Source organism: Triturus cristatus, chromosome 4_2 (genome assembly GCF_964204655.1).
Source record: "Triturus cristatus chromosome 4_2, aTriCri1.1, whole genome shotgun sequence".
NCBI classification, from domain to species: Eukaryota; Metazoa; Chordata; class Amphibia; order Caudata; family Salamandridae; genus Triturus; species Triturus cristatus.
In genome coordinates this window covers 95992875-96015850 of record NC_140586.1, presented here as the reverse complement: position 1 = coordinate 96015850, position 22976 = coordinate 95992875, and the positions used below count along the sequence as shown (strand labels likewise).

At 43.4% G+C, this 22976-nt stretch overlaps 1 protein-coding gene across 2 annotated transcripts in view; it reads left to right on the top strand.

The window, feature by feature from the left end:
• The window catches only part of LOC146833084 (complement C3-like), a 595871-nt gene that overhangs the window by 441049 nt on the left and 131846 nt on the right, over positions 1-22976 (top strand). For both annotated transcript variants that reach the window (XM_085600722.1, XM_085600721.1), the window contains 6 exons: positions 1408-1503; positions 3051-3201; positions 3543-3706; positions 13763-13921; positions 17223-17282; positions 19661-19751. In XM_085600722.1, coding sequence (XP_085456848.1) covers positions 1408-1503; positions 3051-3201; positions 3543-3706; positions 13763-13921; positions 17223-17282; positions 19661-19751 — 721 coding nt within the window. The remainder of the gene's footprint in view (positions 1-1407; positions 1504-3050; positions 3202-3542; positions 3707-13762; positions 13922-17222; positions 17283-19660; positions 19752-22976) is intronic.

Genomic DNA, 22976 nt, shown 5'->3' with positions numbered 1-22976 from the left:
GCTCATTGGCTGTAAGAGGGCACACTGTCCCAATTGCGCGTGTCATACCCAGTCAAGGGTGCTCTCCTCGTAAAGTAGGACTGGCCTGCATCCATAATATGGCCCAGCCCCATGTGTGTGTAGAACTATGAGATATACAAAGATCATAACATTCACACAGCTTTGGGTCTGTTAGAACTTTTACAACAGCCTCATCCTGGCGGATTTCAGACTAGGACACCTAGTCACATTATAGCCCAGGAGTGTTCCAACATAGAGGCAGATTTACAAGAAAGTGACGCATCTGTAGAGATGCGTCACTTTCCCTGCGCCAACATGCCAAATCCTTGCGTCACCGTGGATGCGCCGTATTTACAATATGGCGCACCATTTCACTGCGTCACTTTTACGGGGCTTCCTGCGACGGAACGCCCACCCTGCATACATTAAACCTGACGCAGGTTTAATGTGGCGCAGGGCTTCACAACGTGACGCATCTCCCTTGATGCATCACGCTGTAAATGGGCCGCAACTTTTACGCTGCCGCTGCGTCACAAAAGTGACGCAACGACGGTGCAAAAGTGACGCAAGGGGCTTGTAAATCTGCCCCATAGCTTTTTATGAGAAGCTTTTGTAGGGAAATAGCTACAAAGCACACAAGAGGCCCTGGTTTTCTGGTAGTATATCAGCTCCTAGTTCAAAATAACAACAATGGCCTAGGACAGATTTGAAGGCTTCTTTATGATAGGGCGCCGCATAGTGGCAGCTAATGCTAACTGCATCATCCTGAATATACCACAAAAGCGTGGTCTTTGTGGTTCACCAGCCAGTGGAATAGCAAGTGAGGCTCGCTTTTTAGGTCTCGCCTGACCCAGCGCATGCGCTGGTCTGGCGAGACTTATTGAGAGGGCTCCAAAAAGTGCTACCAAGCTAGCCTAGAGCCACAGTGCATGTGCGCGGGCGCGCGCGCCGCGTTTTACCGCGATTACTTTCACTTTCGGCCGCTTTGATATTTGATCGCGATCAGTTTCACTTTCCCAGCCGCAAGGCTGCTTGGCATAGCCAATAGGTCTCGCTTTTGGGACCTTATAAGTATTTAGTTATGCAACTGTTGCATGGCTAAACACTTATAAGGTCCCAAAGGCGAGACCTATTGGCTATGCCAATGCTTGTTGACCCATGGCTTAAGGATTGGAACACCCCTCATGAAGATCTTGGAAAGCCACACGTGATGGCTCGCCATGTGAAGAAAAGCACATATGTGATGCAGAACCCTATTTGCAGTGAACTTGTCTCAATTATCCTTTGTCAAAAGTGTGTCTACTTTCCTCAAACTCTGTTGACGAAGCAGACATTTATAGGCATAAATGGGTAAGTACTCAAGAAAGATATTATCTTTAACTGGCATTGTCACCCTTTTTTCCACAGGGCGGGTCCCAAGGTTCAGAGCCGGAGGCATCGCTCACAGCCTTTGTCCTGATTGCACTGGCTGAAGCTAAAGACATCTGCAGTGCATCTATCAATGTAAGTTCTGGTCATTGCCAAAGGCAGGTGACAATGTCCATCCCATTGGCTAAAAGGGTTGTTAATATCTCACCCTTCATCAGATTTTGGCAGATCAAACCTACCGGAATTTAACAGGAGAAAAGATTTCAGTATTTACTGTTTCAACCAGATTGTGGTGTGGTAAGCACCAAGGTCCCCCTGTTAGTCCCCAGAAACTGGTAATAGGTGCTATTTATTACACCCCATCAATAACGTCACTCAGAGTATCGTTATTGTTATGGTGCTAAAAAAAAGCACCTGGCTTCCGACAAAGTCCGAATCAGGGCCTTAGTGTTTAAGCTAAAAGAAGTGTGTTAAAATACATATTTTCAGCAATACCGAGTCATGTGGTAGATGAGTGAAATTTTAAATTACAGAGCGTAATTTTGGGAATGTCTAGTTATGTTTGTTACACAAAATTCCCAGAATCGTGCCATTATGCTGAAAATAAATTTCTATTATTGTAAAGCCTATTTTAGGGCAAGTACATTATTCTGACATTTTCAAATCATTATCACTTGTGCTGTGTGCGTACTTATCTTGTAGTTAGCAAGTTACATAACTAGAATTATTTTCATTTAAACTTATTGGGGTAAAACAGTGCTTTTGGTATAGCGCCTCCTCCCGGTGAAGTAGTGCAAACTTACAGAAGTTTTGTTTTGAGCATTTTTTCTCAGTTATTCTTGCGAGTAACGTCATGCCACATTCTTTATTGCAAGGAATGACCCAACTTTAGGGAGTTAAAAAGAGTAGTAATCAGACTACCAGAAATGAATGATACGGCACCAACAGGTACATGCATCAACAGAAAAACCGGTCGCAAACGGGCAGATTCTCAAAATCTGCCCCTTTGCGACCGGTATTTTTGCATTTGGGATGCATCATCCCAAAAGCAAAAATCGCATTTTAAGGAATCTCTAAATTGCGATTCCTTAAATTGCGATTGCATTTAAGGAATCCCAAATTGAGATTCCTTAAATGCAATGCATTAAAGTTTAAAAATTAGCGATTTCGCTATTAGGGGGAGCACATTACCTACCGGTACTCGCAAATTGCTCATGCAATCTCCAATTCATTCCTATGGGCCTGGAGGCCCATAGGAATGAATGGGACGGCATTCATTAATTGCGACTCGCAATTTGCGAGTCGCAATTAAGGAATGTGTGGGAATCGCTATTTCTTTAGCGATTCCTACATGCATAGGCTTTTGCAATTCCTTAATTGCGATTCCTTAATAATCGCAATTAAGGAATCGCAAAAGCCTATGTTGATGCATGTGCCAGCAAGTGCCAATCTCTCCAAATGCCTAGAGTTTTCCCTAGTTTCAAACACTGCTAGTACCTAATATTCTACTTCGTGGTAAGCACGTCAAAGTGCCTCATGACGTGGAGCCGTAAGATAAGCACTGTCATAACACAGGTGTGACAAGTTCAACATGCACACACTGTCCCCGGAGGGTGAATTTTCACTGGGAAGGATTGCGGCTTGGAAGGATCTGACTCTAGGTTCATCTCTTACACTTTCAGACTTTGGACACAAGCATTGAAAAGGCCGCCACGTTCTTGGAAAACAGAATCAACGGTCTGAAGAAAGTGTATTCTGTCACAATTTCATCCTATGCCTTGGCTCTTGTGGGAAGAAGTAAAGGTGATAGCAAACTGATGGAGCTGTCTACAGGTATGTTGGCCTTCACCTCTAGTTAGGCTCAAAATGCAGTAGCCTAGAGAAAAAGAACTACACGCTAAAATAATATTGTAATAGTGACTCATTATCCTCATGTGCTCAAGATTAAGGGCCTTATTTAGGGTTTGCCGGACAGAGTAATCTGTCACAAATTTGCCGGATGTCCCATCCGCCGTACTACAAGTGCATTATATTGATTGGCAGTTGTAATACGGAGTCTCTTTATCCGTTTTTGTCAACACACTGAACTTTTTCTTTGCAAAGGAACATGGCACTGTTCCAAGGTGGCTCTCTATAATTGCTGAAGAGATTTCTAAATTGTTTTTCTTATTTAGGTGGCACCCACTGGCATGACCCCACGTCCAAACTCTACACAATTGAAGCCACGTCTTACGGTCTCCTGGCCCTCCTTCAACGGAGGAAATTTGACAGTGCCGCCCCAGTGGTCCAGTGGCTGACAGAGCAGCGATACTACGGAGGTGGCTACGGCTCCACCCAGGTATTTGCAGGGACGGCAGTGCTTTAAATGGGCCGGTACTCGCCAGTACTGAGTACCGGCATATTTTTATTTTTACCAAGCCAAGTACCGGCACTATTCCACTGTCAAGGAGAGTACTGGTACTCAGGTTCTGACTGATAACGTGGGCAATGACTGGTGCCCGAGGGCCAGCTGAGTGACTATTTTTTGGCAGCATGTTGGCCGTGACGTCTGTATTATTAAGTTGTGACAACAGGCAAGCTGCCTGAATGGCCAATTGGAGGCCTGCCTCTGTGTGGTCTTGTTAGTGTTTGCCGTGGAAGAACGCAGGTACAAAGGGCCATTTTCACCAATTGGCCTCCCAGTGGGGTCTGATTGTCTTTCTCCTCTCTCACGTTCCCCTGCAAATCCCCGCCCGCCTGCTAGGACATTGAGTCCATGATGAGCGGGGATGAGGTAGCGGGCTCCCTGGGGCTTAGGTGAGTTGGGAGGAGGTCAACTGACCTTTCCATTAGAGGCCAGTATTGTTCTTCCCCTGATCTCTACCCTGCTGGCCTCAGCATACGCTCGGGACCCTGCAGTGCTCACTGCCTGATACTGCAAGCTCTCGGGCCGTGGGGCTTTCTGCTGAGCGGAGAGGAGGGAACATGGGGGTGAGTGAAGGTGAAGAGTGAGGGGGAAGGAGCAGAGAGTTTAAAGTACGGAAATATAGAGAGGCTGAAGGGGTAAGCGCAGATATGGATATGTAAGAGATCCAGACAAGTTACAGAAAGAGGTAGAGAGACGCGGAGAAGGCAGATTAGAAATAGAAAGACTGATGGTAGAGCGAGTGATAGGATAAAAATACAATAGGGGACAGAATTAGCAGAACGGGAGAGAGGTGAGTGTGGGAGGGATCACGAGGTTTGAGATGTGAAGACAGATAGTGTGTGTTTGAGAGGAACAGAATCGGGACGTATTTGAAAAGAAATGCGAGGAATGCTTGTTTGTGTGTGTGCACTCTTGTATATATATAAGGACTGCGCCAGATGCAAGCAAGCAGGAACATTAGAATTATTATTTTAAGAAGTTGTAAACATTACAAATCAAGGAAACATGAACATTTGGCGTTTGGCCTTCATTTTGTGTAACGAGTTAACACATTTTGTTTAGACTGATACATTTCTCACATGTTTTGTTCTGTCCCGCAACCGATGTAAGTGGCAGAGTCTCTCTCGCCCTAGAGCACATTGATTATTAGCCTGAAAGTGCTAAAAGTACTTGATGGCTTGACTCATTCATGGTTTTAGGTATTAATCTGCAAATATGGAAAGTTTGAGACCACTATCCAGGAAATGCAAGGGCAATATGAATACTCAATAGACGTGTTTTTGTATCATGTCTCGACCCGCCTCTAACCCCGCCCACTAGCCACGCCTCTAGCTCAATTTAATGAGTACCTGCACTTATTTTTTCCCATTTAAAGCACTGGGGACGAGGGCAGAAACTTTATACAGATCATGCAAAATGTAAGTGTAAATGAGTTTGCCTTGTGTGTTTCACAGTAAGATGATTATACTGGACTATTTCCAGAAGGGCAGTCCTGGAAGGACAATCTTAAACTCTCTTGAAATATTATCACCCACAAGCCCATGCTGTGTCCTAAACACATAAAGTTATCTGCCCAATCTTGAATTAATATCTCTCAGTTGTGATTCTTTGTATGCAAGTATATGAGAGGATCCTAAGAAGAAAGTAAAATAAGGTGTTCAGTGTCGAGGAGGAACCATTAAAGATGTTGTACATCGAAGGGAGGAGGAAAGGATCTTTGCATACACACAATGGGACAATAGGGGCCAGGAGGATCCTTAATGATGGCGAATGAGATTTTTCTGAAAAAGATGCATTTTCATCTCCTTTATGACATGCGGAAGAGGGAATATATCTGAACTAGAGTCATATTTATTTCCAGGTCCTGGAGAATATGCGCTTCTTGATTTCCATAAAAAATCAAGGAGTGATGTGATGCACTTGCCATGCGAAAGCAAAAAGTCCAGGCTGTTGGCCAATTTGCATCGACACAACCCCTATGGCATGTGCAACCTTTCTGACAGGACCACAGTGTACGTGATCTCCATTGGGCCACTGCACTGAGTCTGAGCACCTTACCCACCAATAAAAAGAAACAACTTCCATGCTGGAAACAGGGATCCTACCAATCTTCCTTGCCCCGGGAACAGCCATAACAACACCACTAGGAGTTGTTACAATTTTTCGCTCTCACAAAGTCATAAAATCACCTGCATGACCCAAACAATGGCCGCTTTTGCATTGGCAATGCATCTCGGAACCTCTACTGCAGGGGCTGGTGCAATTAAGACCCATGCAAAAAAACAATAGCATATTTTTTTTCTCCTCACATATTGTAATTTATTATCCGCTAACCAATCAGCCTTAAAGTGTTAAAAGTTTGCTAATTGCTATTGTCGTGTCTCCTATACTTGCATTTAATTTACAATTTAACAGAGTTGTCAGCCTTTTTTGAGGATTTTAAATGGTGCTAAAAATGATGCTTCTCAGCTGTGATTTGACGTCCATTTTCCTCTTCTATAAGAAAAGTGAAAGCTGAAAGGTAACTCAGACAAACGTAATTGGCCAACGTCATTCCGTCAATATGTGACTAGTGCTTTTTTTGGTAGCCTTATAGGTAAATAAGCGAGACGCACTGTTTTAACTTGAACTGGGCAAGTATGTGATGTATCAGGGATAAGGTGACGGTTCCCTTAATTGTGTAGCACTTGCCATGGTTGTATAAATGCATACTTTTTGTGCCAGTCCATTTCTTGGGTAGTGAACTCCTAAAATCCAAGAAAATACAGCAACAATAGTAAGACTTCATGCAAAACGTTTATCTCATCTCTATGTCACCCTGTTGTTGAGCAAATCCCAATGGCAAGGTGAGGGAAGACGTATGCCCTGATTACGACTTTAGGAGTTATTTAGCACACATGACAAATAATGATACCGTACAATTTCCCCTGTTAAATTTTGACAGGTTTAACCTGCTGAAATTTAATGACATCTGAGGTATTTACCACATCAAATACAGCCAAACGTGTAATTCTGACCCGTGCATAAACAGGGGTTTACAGACAGGTAGGGATTTGCCGGCCCACTCGTCATCAGGGCCTTAACCCCTTCAGCGCGGCGCGGATTTCCGCGCTGTGCTGAAGGTTCTGTGCGCGGGCGGGGCCATGACGGAGCGGTTCCGTCATGCGCACAGCGCAACTGACGCGCATGACGGAACCGCTCCGTCATGCGCATCGAAAGGGTTAAACAAGAAGACTGCAGTTCATAGGAAATAGATCATCTGAAACTTCCTGTCCAAAGTGCTCCACCTCCTTTATTGGCCATATTGTGACTTAGGCTTTCTTGGTCTTTGGGGGAGCTTTAAACTCTGTCATAATAAATGATGGTACTTGTAGTGGTGGTGCTTACTCAGAGGGTTTTGGATACCAGGATTTCTGGACACAGGAGTGAGCAGAGCAGCTCAGAGGGCCCATCTCCTTGCAACCTGTGAATCATTTGACTGGGAGATAAGTGGCGAGAATTTGTAATTTGAGGCTTCAGTAAGCATAACTCCTCAATCTAACAAACATTGGGGCATATTGTCAAGGACAGCGATAAAATTATCGCCGCTTTAGCGGCAGAAAACAGCGATAATGGGCTTGATAATATGCTCTATGGAATTCCAATTGAAGCCCATGTTAGATGTGAAGGACATCTAACCTGAGCTTCAATTGGAATTCCAAAGAGCATATTATCAAGCCCATTATAGCCGTTTTCGTGGCAGTTTTCTGCCGCTAAAGCGGCGATAATTTTATCGCCTAGCTTGATAATATGCCCCTATGTTGTGCTTTGTTGAGGAAACTCTACTCACCCATCTACTTAAAATTGGAGAAAGTTTATCAAAAAGAAAAATCAAAGTCTGTGAATCACAAGCTGAGTGTGAAATGCAAAAGCACATACATTTTTAAAGAAATGTGTAGGTTTTTACACATGAGGCTCCAAAGGAGATTACATGTCTGAGTCTGAAAGAAGGAGGGTTTGGCAGGTGTTGAAGAAACCCATAAGGCAGAGCACATTCGACCATCATGGATACAAAAATGTAGACATTTTGGTGCTGAGCAAGACACTTAAGAATTCTCACTTATTACTACCAGTCATTAAAGTGAGGCTTTTGTACGTCAGAAGCTTCACAGCTTGGTACTACTGTTATCATTAGCAATAAGATGGCAGCACTGATTGCAGTAGCATTAAAGAAAATCTGCAAAAACTCTTAGCTAAAACATTAGAGAAGCAATATGGTAGCAGGATGCCAAAAACTAAGCACAATGTGCACTGTGCTCAAAAAGCCCTCAAGAACCACCTCCTGCAAACTTAAATTATCTACATCGTAAAAGGGCCACCAAACTCCATATACATACCCAGTGATAGGCTATAATGGCATGTGCTCTTCCACTTGCCTGCCTTGTCCCATAACAGGGTGACTCACTGTGGAAGTTGTGAGTCCATGTTAAGTTGCAGAACCACAACAGAACTGTGTACTCAGTGAAAAGAGAGTTTACACCCAGGAAAATAGGAATTAGGAAAAAAAAACACTACGATCTTGAGAAACACATAAGAGAAAGAGATTTAATTACCATAAAAATGCATTGGGTCAGAGTCACCTACCTCTTGACTGGAAAAGACTTCTTTGAACAAAAACAAACGGTAAACATCCGGACCCAACACTAGATGGCAGGCTATGCACAGCATGTGACTCTACAGCTCTACATGCCAAGAACAGATTCATACTGGGTAAGTAGCATTTTCCTTCTCTACCCTGAGACTTAGCCTCGATTACAAGTAGGTCGATAAGTTTCGATCCCTTTGCAAATCCCTGTTTATGTAGGGACTGGAATTCTGAGTACTGCTGGACCCAGTAAATATGATGCCAATTGGTTCTATATTTACCGGATGTGGTTAGTATCTCACTCATTCCGAGCCCACTTAAAACCAGGAACACAGGCTGGATGTTTTAGGCTGCCTTATAACTAGTCATTGAATTATTCCATGGGTTTGCCCTGGGACTGATGTTCAATTGTGTATCCAACTATTTATTAGCTCTATGGATGCCGAGTAAGATTGCTTTGTGGGAGACCATACTGAGAGCGAGATGCTAGTTGTCAAGGCCTGACATTGGTTTATTATTCTGTGGTCATGAGTAATGACATTTCAGTTGCCCTAGGTTCACCTTATCTCAATATGAGAGGGGTGTCAAACACTCAATGTCACTATGAAACCCCAGATGATGCCCACACCTGGGAATGTCGAATCCCTGACTAACTAAATATTCAAATTTTGCACAAAGATGTGTTTTGCACCCATTGCTGATGCACATGTTTCCGGCGACACCTGCAGAAGTTTGGCAATCAGAGGAGCGCAGCTGTATGTGCCTGGATATTCCTGGACTTAATGCAGGTTCCTTCCAGAATGCTAGATGCACTTTCTACAATTCTCTATTCTTTAGTCTGAGAGTTACCGCAAGGCTCTATCGTGGTGAATGCTTTATTTGAAACACTATCTAGGAGACACTTGCTGCCTAAACACAGATATGGTGTCCCCTACTTTGTGACAGTGCGAGTTACTGGTGACTGTAGCATCTTCCTTGACAACATGAATGGAGGTGCCATAGCCTTTAGACTCTTCATTATAAGAATTAGGTGGATGCAGTACAAGATGGGGGCGGGAACAATACAAGATGGGTGCTGCCATTGGCTTGCCAAGCTAACATCAATCTTGTGGTCTAATCTGAATGCTAAATAAAGAGGGTTACTGGGGTTTAGCAAGTAGTGGGAACTCTATTAATGTCTGACTCCCTGCTTCATCCTATAAGCAGATCCTAACTAATAGTTTAGCATGACATAATTTGTATATCTTATGCACTGCTTGCACGGTCAGACTGGGACATAAAATAGACCCAGGCACCAAGTTTAAAAAAATGGCTCCCTTTAGCACATCAGATAACTGAAAAAAGGACCCACATTTGCAAATTAGAGCACTTTTGAGATTGTAAAGACAAGCTGTATAAATGATCTGCAATGTATGGAAAACTGCATGGATTTAAGCTTGCTGCAGAAAATGTTAGTGGTAATGTCGGGGAAACCAACAGCAAAAACCAGCCTAGCAGACAATAAAACTGTTCTACAAACAGCCACAAAACAGCCCATTTACTGATCTGTCAGACCGGCCCTTTGGGCACTGCCAGATTGCCCTTGATGCCAGTCTGACTATGCCTGCTTGTGTACTCAAAGTGTACAATTTTTTTTATTTTTTTATTTATAATTTTTATTTAACGACACACCTTGTCCAAAACAAAACCTCAGCATACAGATTACAACAGAGTGAAATCTGCCTGACAGTACATCACATAGTCGTAACATCACCTTCAATCACATTATTACATATTATACATTCGTGTGCATCTAATCAATCGGATTCGCTTTAAGATAGTCCACCAGGTACATCCAGTAGTCTCGTGGCTTAGAGCCAGTGGGCAGTTCTTCCTCGTACGTTTTCAGGGTGTCTTTTCAGTAGGCCATATCCTTAAGCCACTGCGTGGATTTTGGTGTTGTCCTGCTGCCCCAATGCAGAGAGATTCTCCGTTTAGCTAGCAGGAGGGTGACCATACAAAATTTGCGCTTCCTTGCACGGACATCCTTGAGTAGTCCCAGGAGAGACGTTTGGATTGTACATTCAATAGGAACTCCTACCATTTTACTCAGTATCTCCACAACCTCCGACCAATATGTTTTAGTTAGAGGACAGTACCAGGAAAGATGAATGAAGTCGGCACTGTCACTCCCACATCTTTGACCTTGTGCGTCTGCGCGGAGACCATATTTATGCAAACGGGCCGGGCTATAATATGTCTGATGTAGATATTTGTAATGTAACAGGCACAGATTGCCATTTGGGGTGAGCATACCAGTTGTATTACAACAGGTCTCCCAGCCTTCCTCTGTAAGGGGAGTGTCAAGCGTGTTGTTCCAGCGTTCCCATGCCTTGTGTGTGTTATCAGCTATATCACCCTGAAGCTGTGTGTACAGTCGTGTCACTATATGTTTATTATGTGGCGCAGTAATCAGTAATTGCAGGGCGTTTAGTTGTGGCGGTTCATTGGGATAGGTAGGATACAGTTTCTTAATAGCTCCCTGTAGTCTATGGTAGGTAAACTGGAAGAGCAACGTCTGGTTTTGTATGTACTGCAACTCTTTAAGTTCCACAAAAGTGCCATTAGTATACAGATCCCCCATTTTATCTAAGCCTACTTGCCTTAACAGGTCAGTGCCCACTTTTTCCTGAGTGACCGACAGATTTGGGTGGAACTGCAAAGGCATTGCTGGTGCTTATAGAGGTAGCTTATGTGCCAACTTTCCCATCTGCCGCCATGCTGTATTAGTAGTCTCTATGGTGTTAATTTGGTGAGTGCGTGGGGTGGCCCGTCGATGCGGCAATATAGCAGTGAATGGGATTGGATGTGCATCTCCGTCCCCGATCGCTATATGCGGCAGGAATGGAACATGGTGGTACCAGTAGTGCGCATATTGCGCCTGGGCGCATAGGTAGTATAGGAGGAGATCTGGTACCCTGAAACCCCCTTTGGAGAAGGGCAAGGTGAGGACCCGCAGTTCTATACGAGCATGTTTACTGGCCCATATTAGTCGAGTTATCATAGTGTTTAAGTGTTGAAATACAGCATTCGGAGGAGTAATGGGGATGTTGTTAAACAAGTATAAAAGTTTCGGCAGTACGACCATTTTGACAATGGCTAGTCTATCTGCAAGGGATAAAGGAAGCTGTATCCAGCGCCCGATCTTCTCCTCAAGCTTGCTGATTGCTACCCCATAGTTCGAACGAATAACTATTCATGATCTCGATGGAACCAAATACCAAGGTATCTAACTGGGTCTGTCCGCCATTCCAGAGGGAATTCTGCTGTCCGTTAAAGGGATAATGGTTGATTTGGCCCAGTTAATTTGAAGACCTGAGTGGTGCCCAAATTTGATGTATTCACGCAAACTAGGTAAGAGATTTGTTTCAGGGTCTCGTATATATAGGACCATATCATCCGCGTAGAGCGAAATATTGATTGGTCGTTGCGAAAAGTTCAAAGCAGCATATTTATGGTTCTGTTGGACTTAACACGCAAGTGGCTCTAGACTCAAAGTGTACAATTTCTGTTCAAATACAATACCAATTGTTTGTCTCTACATGCACTAAGGCTCTCATTTAAAGTTGGACAGGCTGGCCACCAAGAGTCTGGGAGAGTTTGAGGTACCACATTCAATGCCCCAGCAGAAGCTGCTCTGCCCAACTTGAAGTCTGCCTGTTCAGCAGGGAATTTTCACCAGTAGTGCTGCTGCCAATAAAGCAGAAGCACTTTTATGAGAGTTGCAAAATGTCCCAACTAGAGCAGGGCAGCCAGAAATGTTTCATATTTTTGGGGACCATATCCCCACAGAGCGGGTTTGTTTTTGAAAAAGGGAAAATAAGGTCCCTGACATGCTGTGATTATTCACCCAGCACTTGGGGGGCATCGATCTTTTATCCTGGCCGAGACAGCCATGCCATGAATGGTGGTCAGCGGAAGGAAAAAACAGAGCAGACATGATGTCAAAGGGCTGCTGGGAATAGGTTGGGCCTTTAGGAGTCAAGTCAGCTGACGGTTATGCAACTGCTGGCCACCCTTGAGGGTGTTTCAAACAACTACACTAGGTATTGCAACGCCATTGGAAATAGAGCAGTTCCCTTAGCTGTGCATAAGGTTGGGGCACTGAGAGTTGGGACAAATGAGGGATCTGAAGAATTCTGGCTGATGCCCCAAAACATCCCAACTGCAAAGGAGGTCAAAAGTTCAAATCTCCTCCTACATGTATTGGAGATTGATATTTTCATACTGGAGACTAAGGCAAAGAGCTGGGTGGCGCTGCAATGGACAGTCCATTTGTTGTACAATTGGGTGAACGACCGTGGTCTTCAGTGGGTGCTTCAGATGAGGGTAGACACTGGCACATCTGTAATAAGGTGCCTGGTGTTCACATTTGGGGCAGCAATGTGTTCTGAAGAGAGAAGGTTGGTGGAGAGATGAGAGCCTCCTGCGCATAGTGTCTGACATTGCTGAAGTATTTGCAGGCTTCTGAATGGCTTCTGAATGTTCTGGCTGTTACTTGGGCATTAAAAGATGGCAAGCAGAACTACTTCTTGATGCGAACAAATGGGTCCCAAGGTTTATTCTCAGCTACCTGGGTGACTAGAAGGCATGAGAGTGGTTATTCTGAATTCAGAGATAAAGAGGTTCTAAGCAGTAAAGGTTATCAAGGTTTCCTGCTTCACTCCATAAAGGATAATAGTGATCGTCAGCATGTGCATTACTGGCAACAGATAACAGAGGTTGTAATTGTGTTTATAGAGCACTTACTACCCATGTCTAGGCATCAAATCACTTCTTGTCAAGCAGCACACTACTTCTGAACCCAAAAAGCATTACTGGTGGATTAGTATTGGGAAATATGAGTTAATGTGAGCCATGGGCATGCGAGACTGTCAGTTGGATTGAATAGAATAATGGAGGGATAGAAGAGGGAAGAGTCTAGAAGGTGTTATTTGGGAGATCATAGTAGCCAGATGAAGTTTGGGATGAATAAAAGGAGAGCTGGATGAGGGAATAGTCTCTAAAAAAAGATTAGGGAAATCATAGTAGTAAAATTAGGTTTGGGATGAGTCAAAGGAGGGATACATGAGGAAATAATTTAGAAAGGGTTGTTTGGTAGATCACAGAAGGAAAACGAGGTTTGGGTGAGCCAAGGTGGGATAGAGGAGGGAAGAGTCTAGAAAGGATTATTTTGGAGATCATAGTTGTTATTTTCCACACCTCGGGATATCCTACAGTTCTTGGCACATCTCATCTAGCAACCAAGAAGTCATATTCAGTTCTAATTCTCTCTCTCTCTCTCTCTCTCTCTCTCTCTCTCTCTCTCTCGCTGAACTCTGCAGGCCACAATCATGGTGTTCCAAGCACTCTCCAAGTACCAGGCTGAGAGGCCGAGCAGCAATGAAATCAACATGGACGTCTCCCTAAGTTTTCCGAAACGCAGCAAAAGCATCACATGGAGGATCAATACTGCATACGCATCGGTGGCCAAGACTGAGAGGGTTTGTCTTCAGCTTTCTTTGCTTATTTTGTATCATCAGAACTCACTGCAGGTTCACCTTCTGACAGGAGGTGGGGATCCTTTTCAGAAAGGAACTAACATCGCTGATGGCCCATAGCTGGTCACCCCCTTCTCTGCTCTAGAGAGGGTGAAACTGCCTGTGTCCATTTATGCTTCATTGCTTTGAGGGTGATACAGGGACCACCAGCATCTGGAAATCCTTGACATTTACTCAATGTCTCCAACCCATTCACCAGTCTGTGGTCGAAATGCTACCCTCTTCTCCTTTCCCGCTCCAGAAAAAGGGAAAGAGGGAGCCAGATCAGAGGGTGGATTTCCATAGATACTGGGAGATTCCATCACTTGTGTTTAGGAAGTAAAGACAGAATATTCTGAGCTTTCATATGCACCTGAGCATAGGAACACTGATAATACTAGTCAGAGTTCACCTTGGTAGCCTCCTGGGAGCCTTTAGCAATAGTGCATATTATTACAAATACATATTAGAGGATGCCTTAATTGCAACTCTGGTTCTCCACTGTGGTTGCTTTTGGCTCTTCATGATCTTTAAAACATCTTCGTAGGCATCAGAGGATTCCAAGGAAGCTAAAATGGAGGGATGAATGAGGAAGTTCTGAAACTGGGCTGAAGTCATTTGAGTGTACAACTCCCTGTTTGAAGAACCAGTTGAGGTTTGCTGAGTTTTCACCTCTTTACTTGAACCACTCTAAGGCCCCGATTATGAGTGGCTCAGTGTTCTCTGATGTTACAGCAAACAAATGATGGACGGAATGCTGACAATGCAAACATTCTCCCCAGTCAAAAGATCTGGGTTAAATCCATCGTTCTTTTGCCCACTACGCCACCTCAGTTTGGACCCAGCCATATGCAAATCAGTCTTGACCCTGTGCCTCATGGGAACAGTCCAGACCGAACTGCCAGGCCAGGTCCTCCCTGGACTGGAAACAAGCATCCTGGGACCGGTTTCAGGGTATGTCACCATTCTTCAGCCAGGCTTTTGACACCCCGAGTGGGATGGGTATGCCCAGACGTGGGTCCCGTGCTCTCCATGCCACTGGAATCAAGCTATCCTGGCTGAAGAGGGGTGAAACCCCGAAACCGGTTTTAGGATGCTTGTTTCCCGTTCAGGGAGGACCTAGCTTGGCAGTTCAGGCTGGAGAAAACCCATGAGGCACAGGGTCAAGACTGATTTGCATATGGCTGGGTTCAAACTGGAATGGCATGGTGAGCAAAAAAACGATGGATTTAGGCCCAGATCTCTGTACTGGGGTGAATGTATGACATTGTTCTGCATTCTTTCCTTCAACTGTTGTTTTTACATCAGTGTTCTCTGATGCCTGCGTAAACACCTGCTTGCACACGGGTCATAATTACAAATTGTCTGGTATTTACCGAACCTGGTAATTACCGGGTGCTTTAAATACCTCACATTTTGTTACATTTCGGAAGGCCAAAACTGCTATAATTTACAAAGGGAAGACAGTGCGGTATTTACCTTGAGATGCAGATTTTGGTGTGATAAGCACCAAATTCCGCATGTTATTCCCCAAATAGTGGAATAGTTGCTATTTATCATAGCTGATAAATTGCAAAACCTGGGGAGTCAGAATTCATAGGATACGATCAATTCACCTACTCCTCTGACTTACTTATAATCGGGACTTGAACGTTGATGTTCTTAACCAACTTAATGGCTGACCGTTGGAGTGATAGAGTAGGCGTATGTGCGCACATCCTGTGTGGAAGAAGCACACATCCTTCTTGTGCCGAAAGCCGGCTGCTAAAAGTTAGGATGACACAACACAAGATTCAGAATGCACTGTGGGCTTTGCAAAGTAATTTTTCCTGGGTAGTGTTTTAAAACCTTTATGTAAAAATTATAATGCTTCAAATGATTGCAATAATCGTTGATTCAAAAAAATAACTGTTAAGTATGGATTCTGGTAGAAAGAATTATCCCTTTGGAAGAGAATTATGTCAGATCACTCAGTGCAATGCTTAGGCACACAAAGGAAATTGTGCCGCCCTTGCGTTACACCATCTCACCACAACTCATGCAGCCCATATGATAGAACCTAACAATTACATATGCAACATTTATATGTCATCAATAAAAAAAAAAATTGATTAAAACATCACATAAATCACAATATCATAAAAACCCTATAGAAATCACAATAGTACAGGTATCAAATTCCAGGAGTAGCTAGAGAAGTGTTCCTATCGGATATGCTTTTTATGACAAAGTGTATTTTCTTAGTGTTGAATGAATGTTATTCGTATATGAATTTGATACCTGTACTATTGTGATATGGTGTATCGCAGGGGCGGCACAATTTCCTTTGTGTGCCTAAGCATTGCACTGAGTGATCTGACAATTGGCTACCAAGGGTTAATTCTTTCTACCTTTAAGTAGTACCCTATTCCCCTGGTTTGGCTTAAGGGGTCTCTCTCTTTTTTCTACCTAAGTATGGATTCTGACATGCTAACCCATGTATATTATCAAAACCTTGAAATCGAATTGGTAAATAACATTGTAATTTTTTTTTCTCGAAATGCTGTGGGTTTTTTTCTTCAACAATGGGGAATGCCACCCATACCCTCCTGCTTTTAAGATGTTCTGACTTTCAACTTAGGTGTAACCTCCAAATATCCACTGCACCCTTTTTACATTTGTGTGGAATGAATGCCTTTCCCCAATGATTAATGGCCTCCACACCCCTCAATCTGCCCTGCCACCCCATAAAACGTACAACCTGGTTCTTCCTGCTCTTGATATCATTCTGTTCCAATCGTTCTTACAGCGTGTCTTCCAGATTTCCAAATGGATATAGTGGTGATAATTATTTGTCCAGAACAGTCGAGAATGTGCTTCAGAAGTCTCGCAATACGTTGTGGGAGATCACTTTTTAAATTGGACATTTCAGGGCGTGGTCACCTAGGCCTATTTTGCATTGTTTTTGCAATAGAATTTGTTCAAAAATGTTTGCTGGACAAAACAAATAAAATGTTGTACACAAAAAACATCTTGCAGTAGGCCAGAGGCCCATCCTCACTCCCAGCAGCGAGTGTCAGATTTTTTAGAGACTCTTCATAAGGAGAGCAATGCTTATTTTCTCAGTATTAGCATTTAAAATGTGTAAACTTCATAAAATTGACTTTTATTTTGAATTATTTTTTGATAATCCTTTACCATGAATAATACCATTTTAAAGGATAATTAATTGTCAGAATATTATGAATATCTAGTGAGACAAAATGTTTGCTACTTTTCCCCACAGACTACGATTAATGAAGGTTTTACTGTGATAGCCACCGGAACAGGGCAAGGAACACTGACGGTAAGTGTCTCTCAGTCTAACGTCTGCAGTATCTTGCAACAACACTACCAGTTGTCCACATGTATGCATGGAAAATTCTACCGAATTTTCTGGAACTGCAAAAGTTTCTCCTAAATATAATGGAGAAGTCATTTCTTGTGTAGTAGGTCGGACTACATAATCAGAACTTTATGTGCTGTTGGGAGGGTTTGCACAATTAAGCAAAGTCACGCACATTGTTATTGGCCATAATATATCCCATGTGATGGTCATTTTGTATGCATTACCTACTGGTAATAATAATAATAATAATAATTCCTATTTGTAAAGCGCGAACATATCACCCCTTAAGGTCTCTAGGCACTGGGGGCCGTCTGGGAGATTAAGCGAGCTATTGACCAGAGTCACATGATGCTGAGCTGGGCTGGCGATCGAACCCTAAGCCCTGCGCTCCAGAGTAAGCCCCTCTGGCTGCTGTGCCTCTTCATTTTTTCTCTGTGTGATATGAACTATTTCTGCATTTGCGGGGACATTCTTAGAATAAAATGTTAATCTATAACTGGGCTGGGATAGCCACCCTTCTAGATTGTGTCTGGTGTTTAAACATGTTTGGGGGCTCAGTTCAGCAGGGAGGATTTGGAGGGCTGCATTTCCCGCCCATACCTTTTTGGATCCCTCTTCCTTTTTAAAGAAAAAAATAATAAAAAACGTCTTACCTTTGCTTAGGCGTTCTGCTTTGTTTTGTTTGGGGAGACTGGTAACCCTTTGAATGGTCTATGGTATACCTATGAAACAAAAAGACTGAGCCTGTGCCCCCTTATGACACGTATGTGCACCGTGTGCATAATGCAACAATGTCAAGGGTAGTGCCAATCCTGTGTCTAAACAAAGTTTGTGCAACCACTGCAGAAGGTAGCTGGCCCAAGCGTGTGCAATTACTATCAACCGTCAAGGGGTTAATGGAGATCCCTTGACAGAAACACACCGTTTTTATTTCATAGGAGTGAGCATTCACCTGAAGGTAGGGCGAACAAAAAAACGTACCCTATCAGCCAATTCGCGAATGCAAAAATACAATTTCTAAACGTTCTCTGTAAGTGGAAATTTATATTTTGATAAATGTAACAGTTTTCTATAGAATGTAAAGAAATCAAGTGCTAGCCTCAGCCAAGGAAGGACATAACCTGGGAAACGAATTAACCCCGGCAGGTATTAAGCACAGTGTCCACTACTCACTCACTCTACACATGCATAAATTAGGCGTGTACATTGGATTGTCCCAAACTCTGCCAACTGAGAGTAACAGCAGCAGGACCTTTACCGCCTGATGGGAAAGGTAGGGATGCCAAGAGAACCTTGGTTCTTCGTCTGTGAGTGCTGATGGCCATGCTTCAAGAGATTGAACCTTGGTTCTTCGCCTGTGAGTGCTGATGGCCATGCTTCAAGAGATAGAACCTTGGTTCTTCGCCTGTGAGTGCTGATGGCCATGCTTCAAGAGATAGAACCTTGGTTCTTCGCCTGTGAGTGCTGATGGCCATGCTTCAAGAGATAGAACCTTGGTTCTTCGCCTGTGAGTGCTGATGGCCATGCTTCAAGAGATAGAACCTTGGTTCTTCGCCTGTGATTGCTGATGGCCATGCTTCAAGAGATAGAACCTTGGTTCTTCGCCTGTGAGTGCTGATGGCCATGCTTCAAGAGATAGAACCTTGGTTCTTCGCCTGTGAGTGCTGATGGCCATGCTTCAAGAGATAGAACCTTGGTTCTTCGTCTGTGAGTGCTGATGGCCATGCTTCAAGAGATAGAACCTTGGTTCTTTGCCTGTGAGTGCTGATGGCCATGCTTCAAGAGATAGAACCTTGGTTCTTCGTCTGTGAGTGCTGATGGCCATGCTTCAAGAGATAGAACCTTGGTTCTTCGTCTGTGTGTGCTGATGGCCATGCTTCAAGAGATAGAACCTTGGTTCTTCCTCTGTGAGTGCTGATGGCCACGCTTCAAGAGATAGAACCTTGGTTCTTCGTCCGTTATTACTGATGGCCATGCTTCAAGAGATAGAACCTTGGTTCTTCGTCTGTGAGTGCTGATGGCCATGCTATTAGCCTGTGAGTGCTCTTTGTTTTTATCACATATTTAGTTTTGGGCTGCAGGGAGATCTCTCTGACTATGACATTGAGAACCGTGAAAAAGAACATTTTAAGGTTTCTATAATTTCTATTGTTGTTCCCCCTATTTTGCTCATTCATGCAGAGAGACTTTTTTCAGGGTGGCATTCTTGTAAATGCCACTTTGTTTTCCAACAGACACTTCAGACCGTTTTTATAAAATCCAAAAGTCTAATATATTGCCCCTTTCTACAACATAAATCGAATTTCACAGCCTTTACTTTCAATCTGCATTGCTAGGTGATGACCTCTTATTATGCGCCTTTGACGGACAAATCAGCCACGTGCAAGAAGTTTGATTTCAACATCCTCATGGAAAATGCTCCAAATGGTAAAGTATCCTAAATATGTATATTTTTTCACAAAGAACATAAACGCAATTGGCCTGAATTTGTCTTACTGGTAGGTCATGAAACAATGCAATATCTTCAAAGGAACCAGAAGGATTTCTCTTAGCAAAACGTCTTTCCACATGTAAGCACTGAGGGCCAGATGTACGACCATTAGAAATTGCGACTCGCAAATTGCGCTAAATTGCGAGTCGCAATTTCTAATGTACAACAGTGTCTGAGACATTGTTTGCAATTCCCAATAGGGTCGCAGATTTCATGCCTCATTCATAATAATGAGGCTGTGGCAAATTGCTACCCCATTGGGAGGCTGGCACTCCCAGGAATGGTGGCCTGCTGGGGTCAGTACACCTCCATGTCTGGGACTGCTTTTAAATAAAGCAGTTTTTTTAAATTAAATGCAGCCCATTTTCTTTAAAGGAAAACGTGATGCATTGAAAAGAAAAACAAGTAAACGTTTTTGTTTCATTTTTAAGGGCAGGTAGTGGTCCCTAGGACCACTGCCTGCTCTGAAAAAATGTTTGCGCACCCATTCACTAAAGGGACGGGGTCCCCCGGGGACCCCTTCCCATTTGCAAATGGTTTACCACCCTCTTGAAGAGGTGGTAAACTGCAAGTGTTTTGCGACCCCAATTGCTGTCGCAAAACATTCTTACATAGGTGTTGGACTCGCTATTAGGAAGGGAGCCCTTGGAACGCCCCTTCCTACTAGCGAGTCGCTAACCCTATTTTGCAAGACGCTATTTAATTAGTGACTCGCAAAATAGGGTTAGTACATGGGCAACAGGTTTTTTGCGTGTGCAAACGGGTCTAAAATGCATTTGTGCATGCAAAAAAACGGCGTACATTTGGCCGTGAGTCACTCGGGGGGGCCTGACTCCCACCCACAAAATGCCACCTTTTCAAGAATGCCAGCTTCAAGTCAGGCCAGAGCAGCAGTGACTGTAACATCCTGACACACATCTGGATGTAGTCATGCCTAGGAAGCAAGCGCATGACTTTTACATGATCCACTAAATACAAGAGCTCAAGTGATTTCTTTTTGAGCATTGGCACATACTGGAATTAAAGTCACTGAAATCACTGAAAGCAATTCAGTGTTTCTTGACTGCACAACAGTTACCTATCAATGATGATATAAATCCGGTGAGGATAGGCACCCTAGATCAATAGGATACCAGACTATGGGCCGTATTTAGATTTTGGCAGAGAGGGTACACCGTCACAATGGCGTGTATCTCTGCTCCAAAGCAAAGTTATGGAATTTCTGAATGTAGACTGTGGAGATGTCTCTGCTGCCTACATACATCTCCAACGACCTGGTCGAGAAAGGCCCATCAGAGAGTCGTCCATGGTTTTACCTGCACTATTTAGAGTGGGCAAACACATGGTCAGTTTTCACGATCTGTCACTACCAGGCAAAATCGGGCAGTAAGGGGCAGCGAACACTGCAAAATGATGATATGGAAGAAAACTGCTATGGTGAGGGAGACTTTGCTTTTTTTATTTCCAAAAACAAAATCCCTCTTTTGGTTTTTATTTTTGAAAATAAAAAAATTATTGAAAATTTGGCGTACAGCTCCATCATGTTAACACAGTCATCCGTCAAACTTTCAGTGCATTTATAGGAACCAGAGTGATGGCAGTTCCTGCAAATGAAATAGATCTCCACTGGTCTGACAGATCTCTTTAAATTGAGTACCCTTGCCTTTGCAGGAGTAAAGTCTTCCACCATGGCAACAGTACCTAATCCCTCCACCAAACTATAAATCAGGCCCCACGTTGCGGATCAGCCTGTCAAAGTTGCAATATTTTTCTTAACAACGATTTCAGACAAATAACAGAACCAGTGCCCTGTCCCTAATTAAATATTTCCAGTGCTAATGTAAGGGAACTCCCATAATAACCACCTCAAAGACAGCTGCTTAGGTCGATTTGAAGAGACCACGACCTTTGCAGCAGAGGGCAATGGTGAGCTGCTTCTCTACCCAATCAGCATATCCTTGATGGACACGTATTGTTCCGCATCACATTCCTTTACTCAGCACGGGTTTCATATGCTCTGAATAGGCTAGAGCTCATCTGTACATGTTTTATGAATAAATCTTCAGTTATTACAGTACAAAGTTACCTTGTGTGAGCCGCTATTGCTTTTCTTTAATTCTCTTCCAACAGCAATACAGCCCCATTCCTTGAGAAGGAATTGCAGGTCTCCAAACTATTCTGTCAAGTGAATGGCAGATGGCACATTAGTTAGGAACAAGATGTCTGTCCACTCTGCCACTGCTCTCTATCATTATCCCCCCAGAGAGGGGGGTTTAGGAGGACCTGCCAGGTGTAGTCATAGCCCTTCATGACATAGTGTCCATGTGGGGCAAAATTAAGGCCTCCGTAGAAGAATTCTAATTAGATCAGGAGTTACAGTTCTCACCGGAATACCAAATTTACACTGCCTCCCCCAAAACTCCCCACCGAGGACAGTTCATGAGTTGATACCTAGTGAAATTTCTGGATGGAAACCAGACAGAAATAGGAAATTATCATGTGAACTTGGTTTGGGAATCCCCATTCACATGGTATAACCCCATTTTTCAAAGCCCACTCAGAGCTAACCTTATAATACCAGGTTATTGCTGCTTCCCCAAAATATAAATACCCTCTGTATTTGTCACTTGGAGAGTTTGACTACCTCACTGGGACAATCTGAATGGCTTAGTGTATTAACTTCAGGAATAAGAGCTATATTCCATCTTAGAGAAGATGACACGCTCTCTTATCAGTTGCTATTGGAAACCACAGACTTTGCTCATTGCAGAGCAACCATCATCCTACTCTTTCTGTAACAAAGGGATCAGCACCTCCTAAATGGTGCTACATTCCCAAAAATAAATATTCCAAAGCCAGGAGTGTTGGATATTGCTTATAACTATAGTCACAATACATCCCCTGGGTTCTAGAGTTTCAGCTTAAGTACTTAGGATACCACAAATAATTAGTTGTCCTTATTAGTATGAGTGTAGCACATGCCTTTCACACAATTCACCAAACTGTGTGACTGATAAATCTTGTCTGAGTCTTTGTTAAGGGTGGCTTCCTCCCAGACAAGTACCCACAGCTGTTCCCTCACCTGCATCCTTCATACCACCCAGTGGGACTTTCTAAGGTACAGAATGTGACTGATAAGCAAACTCTAGTCCTGCATGTTG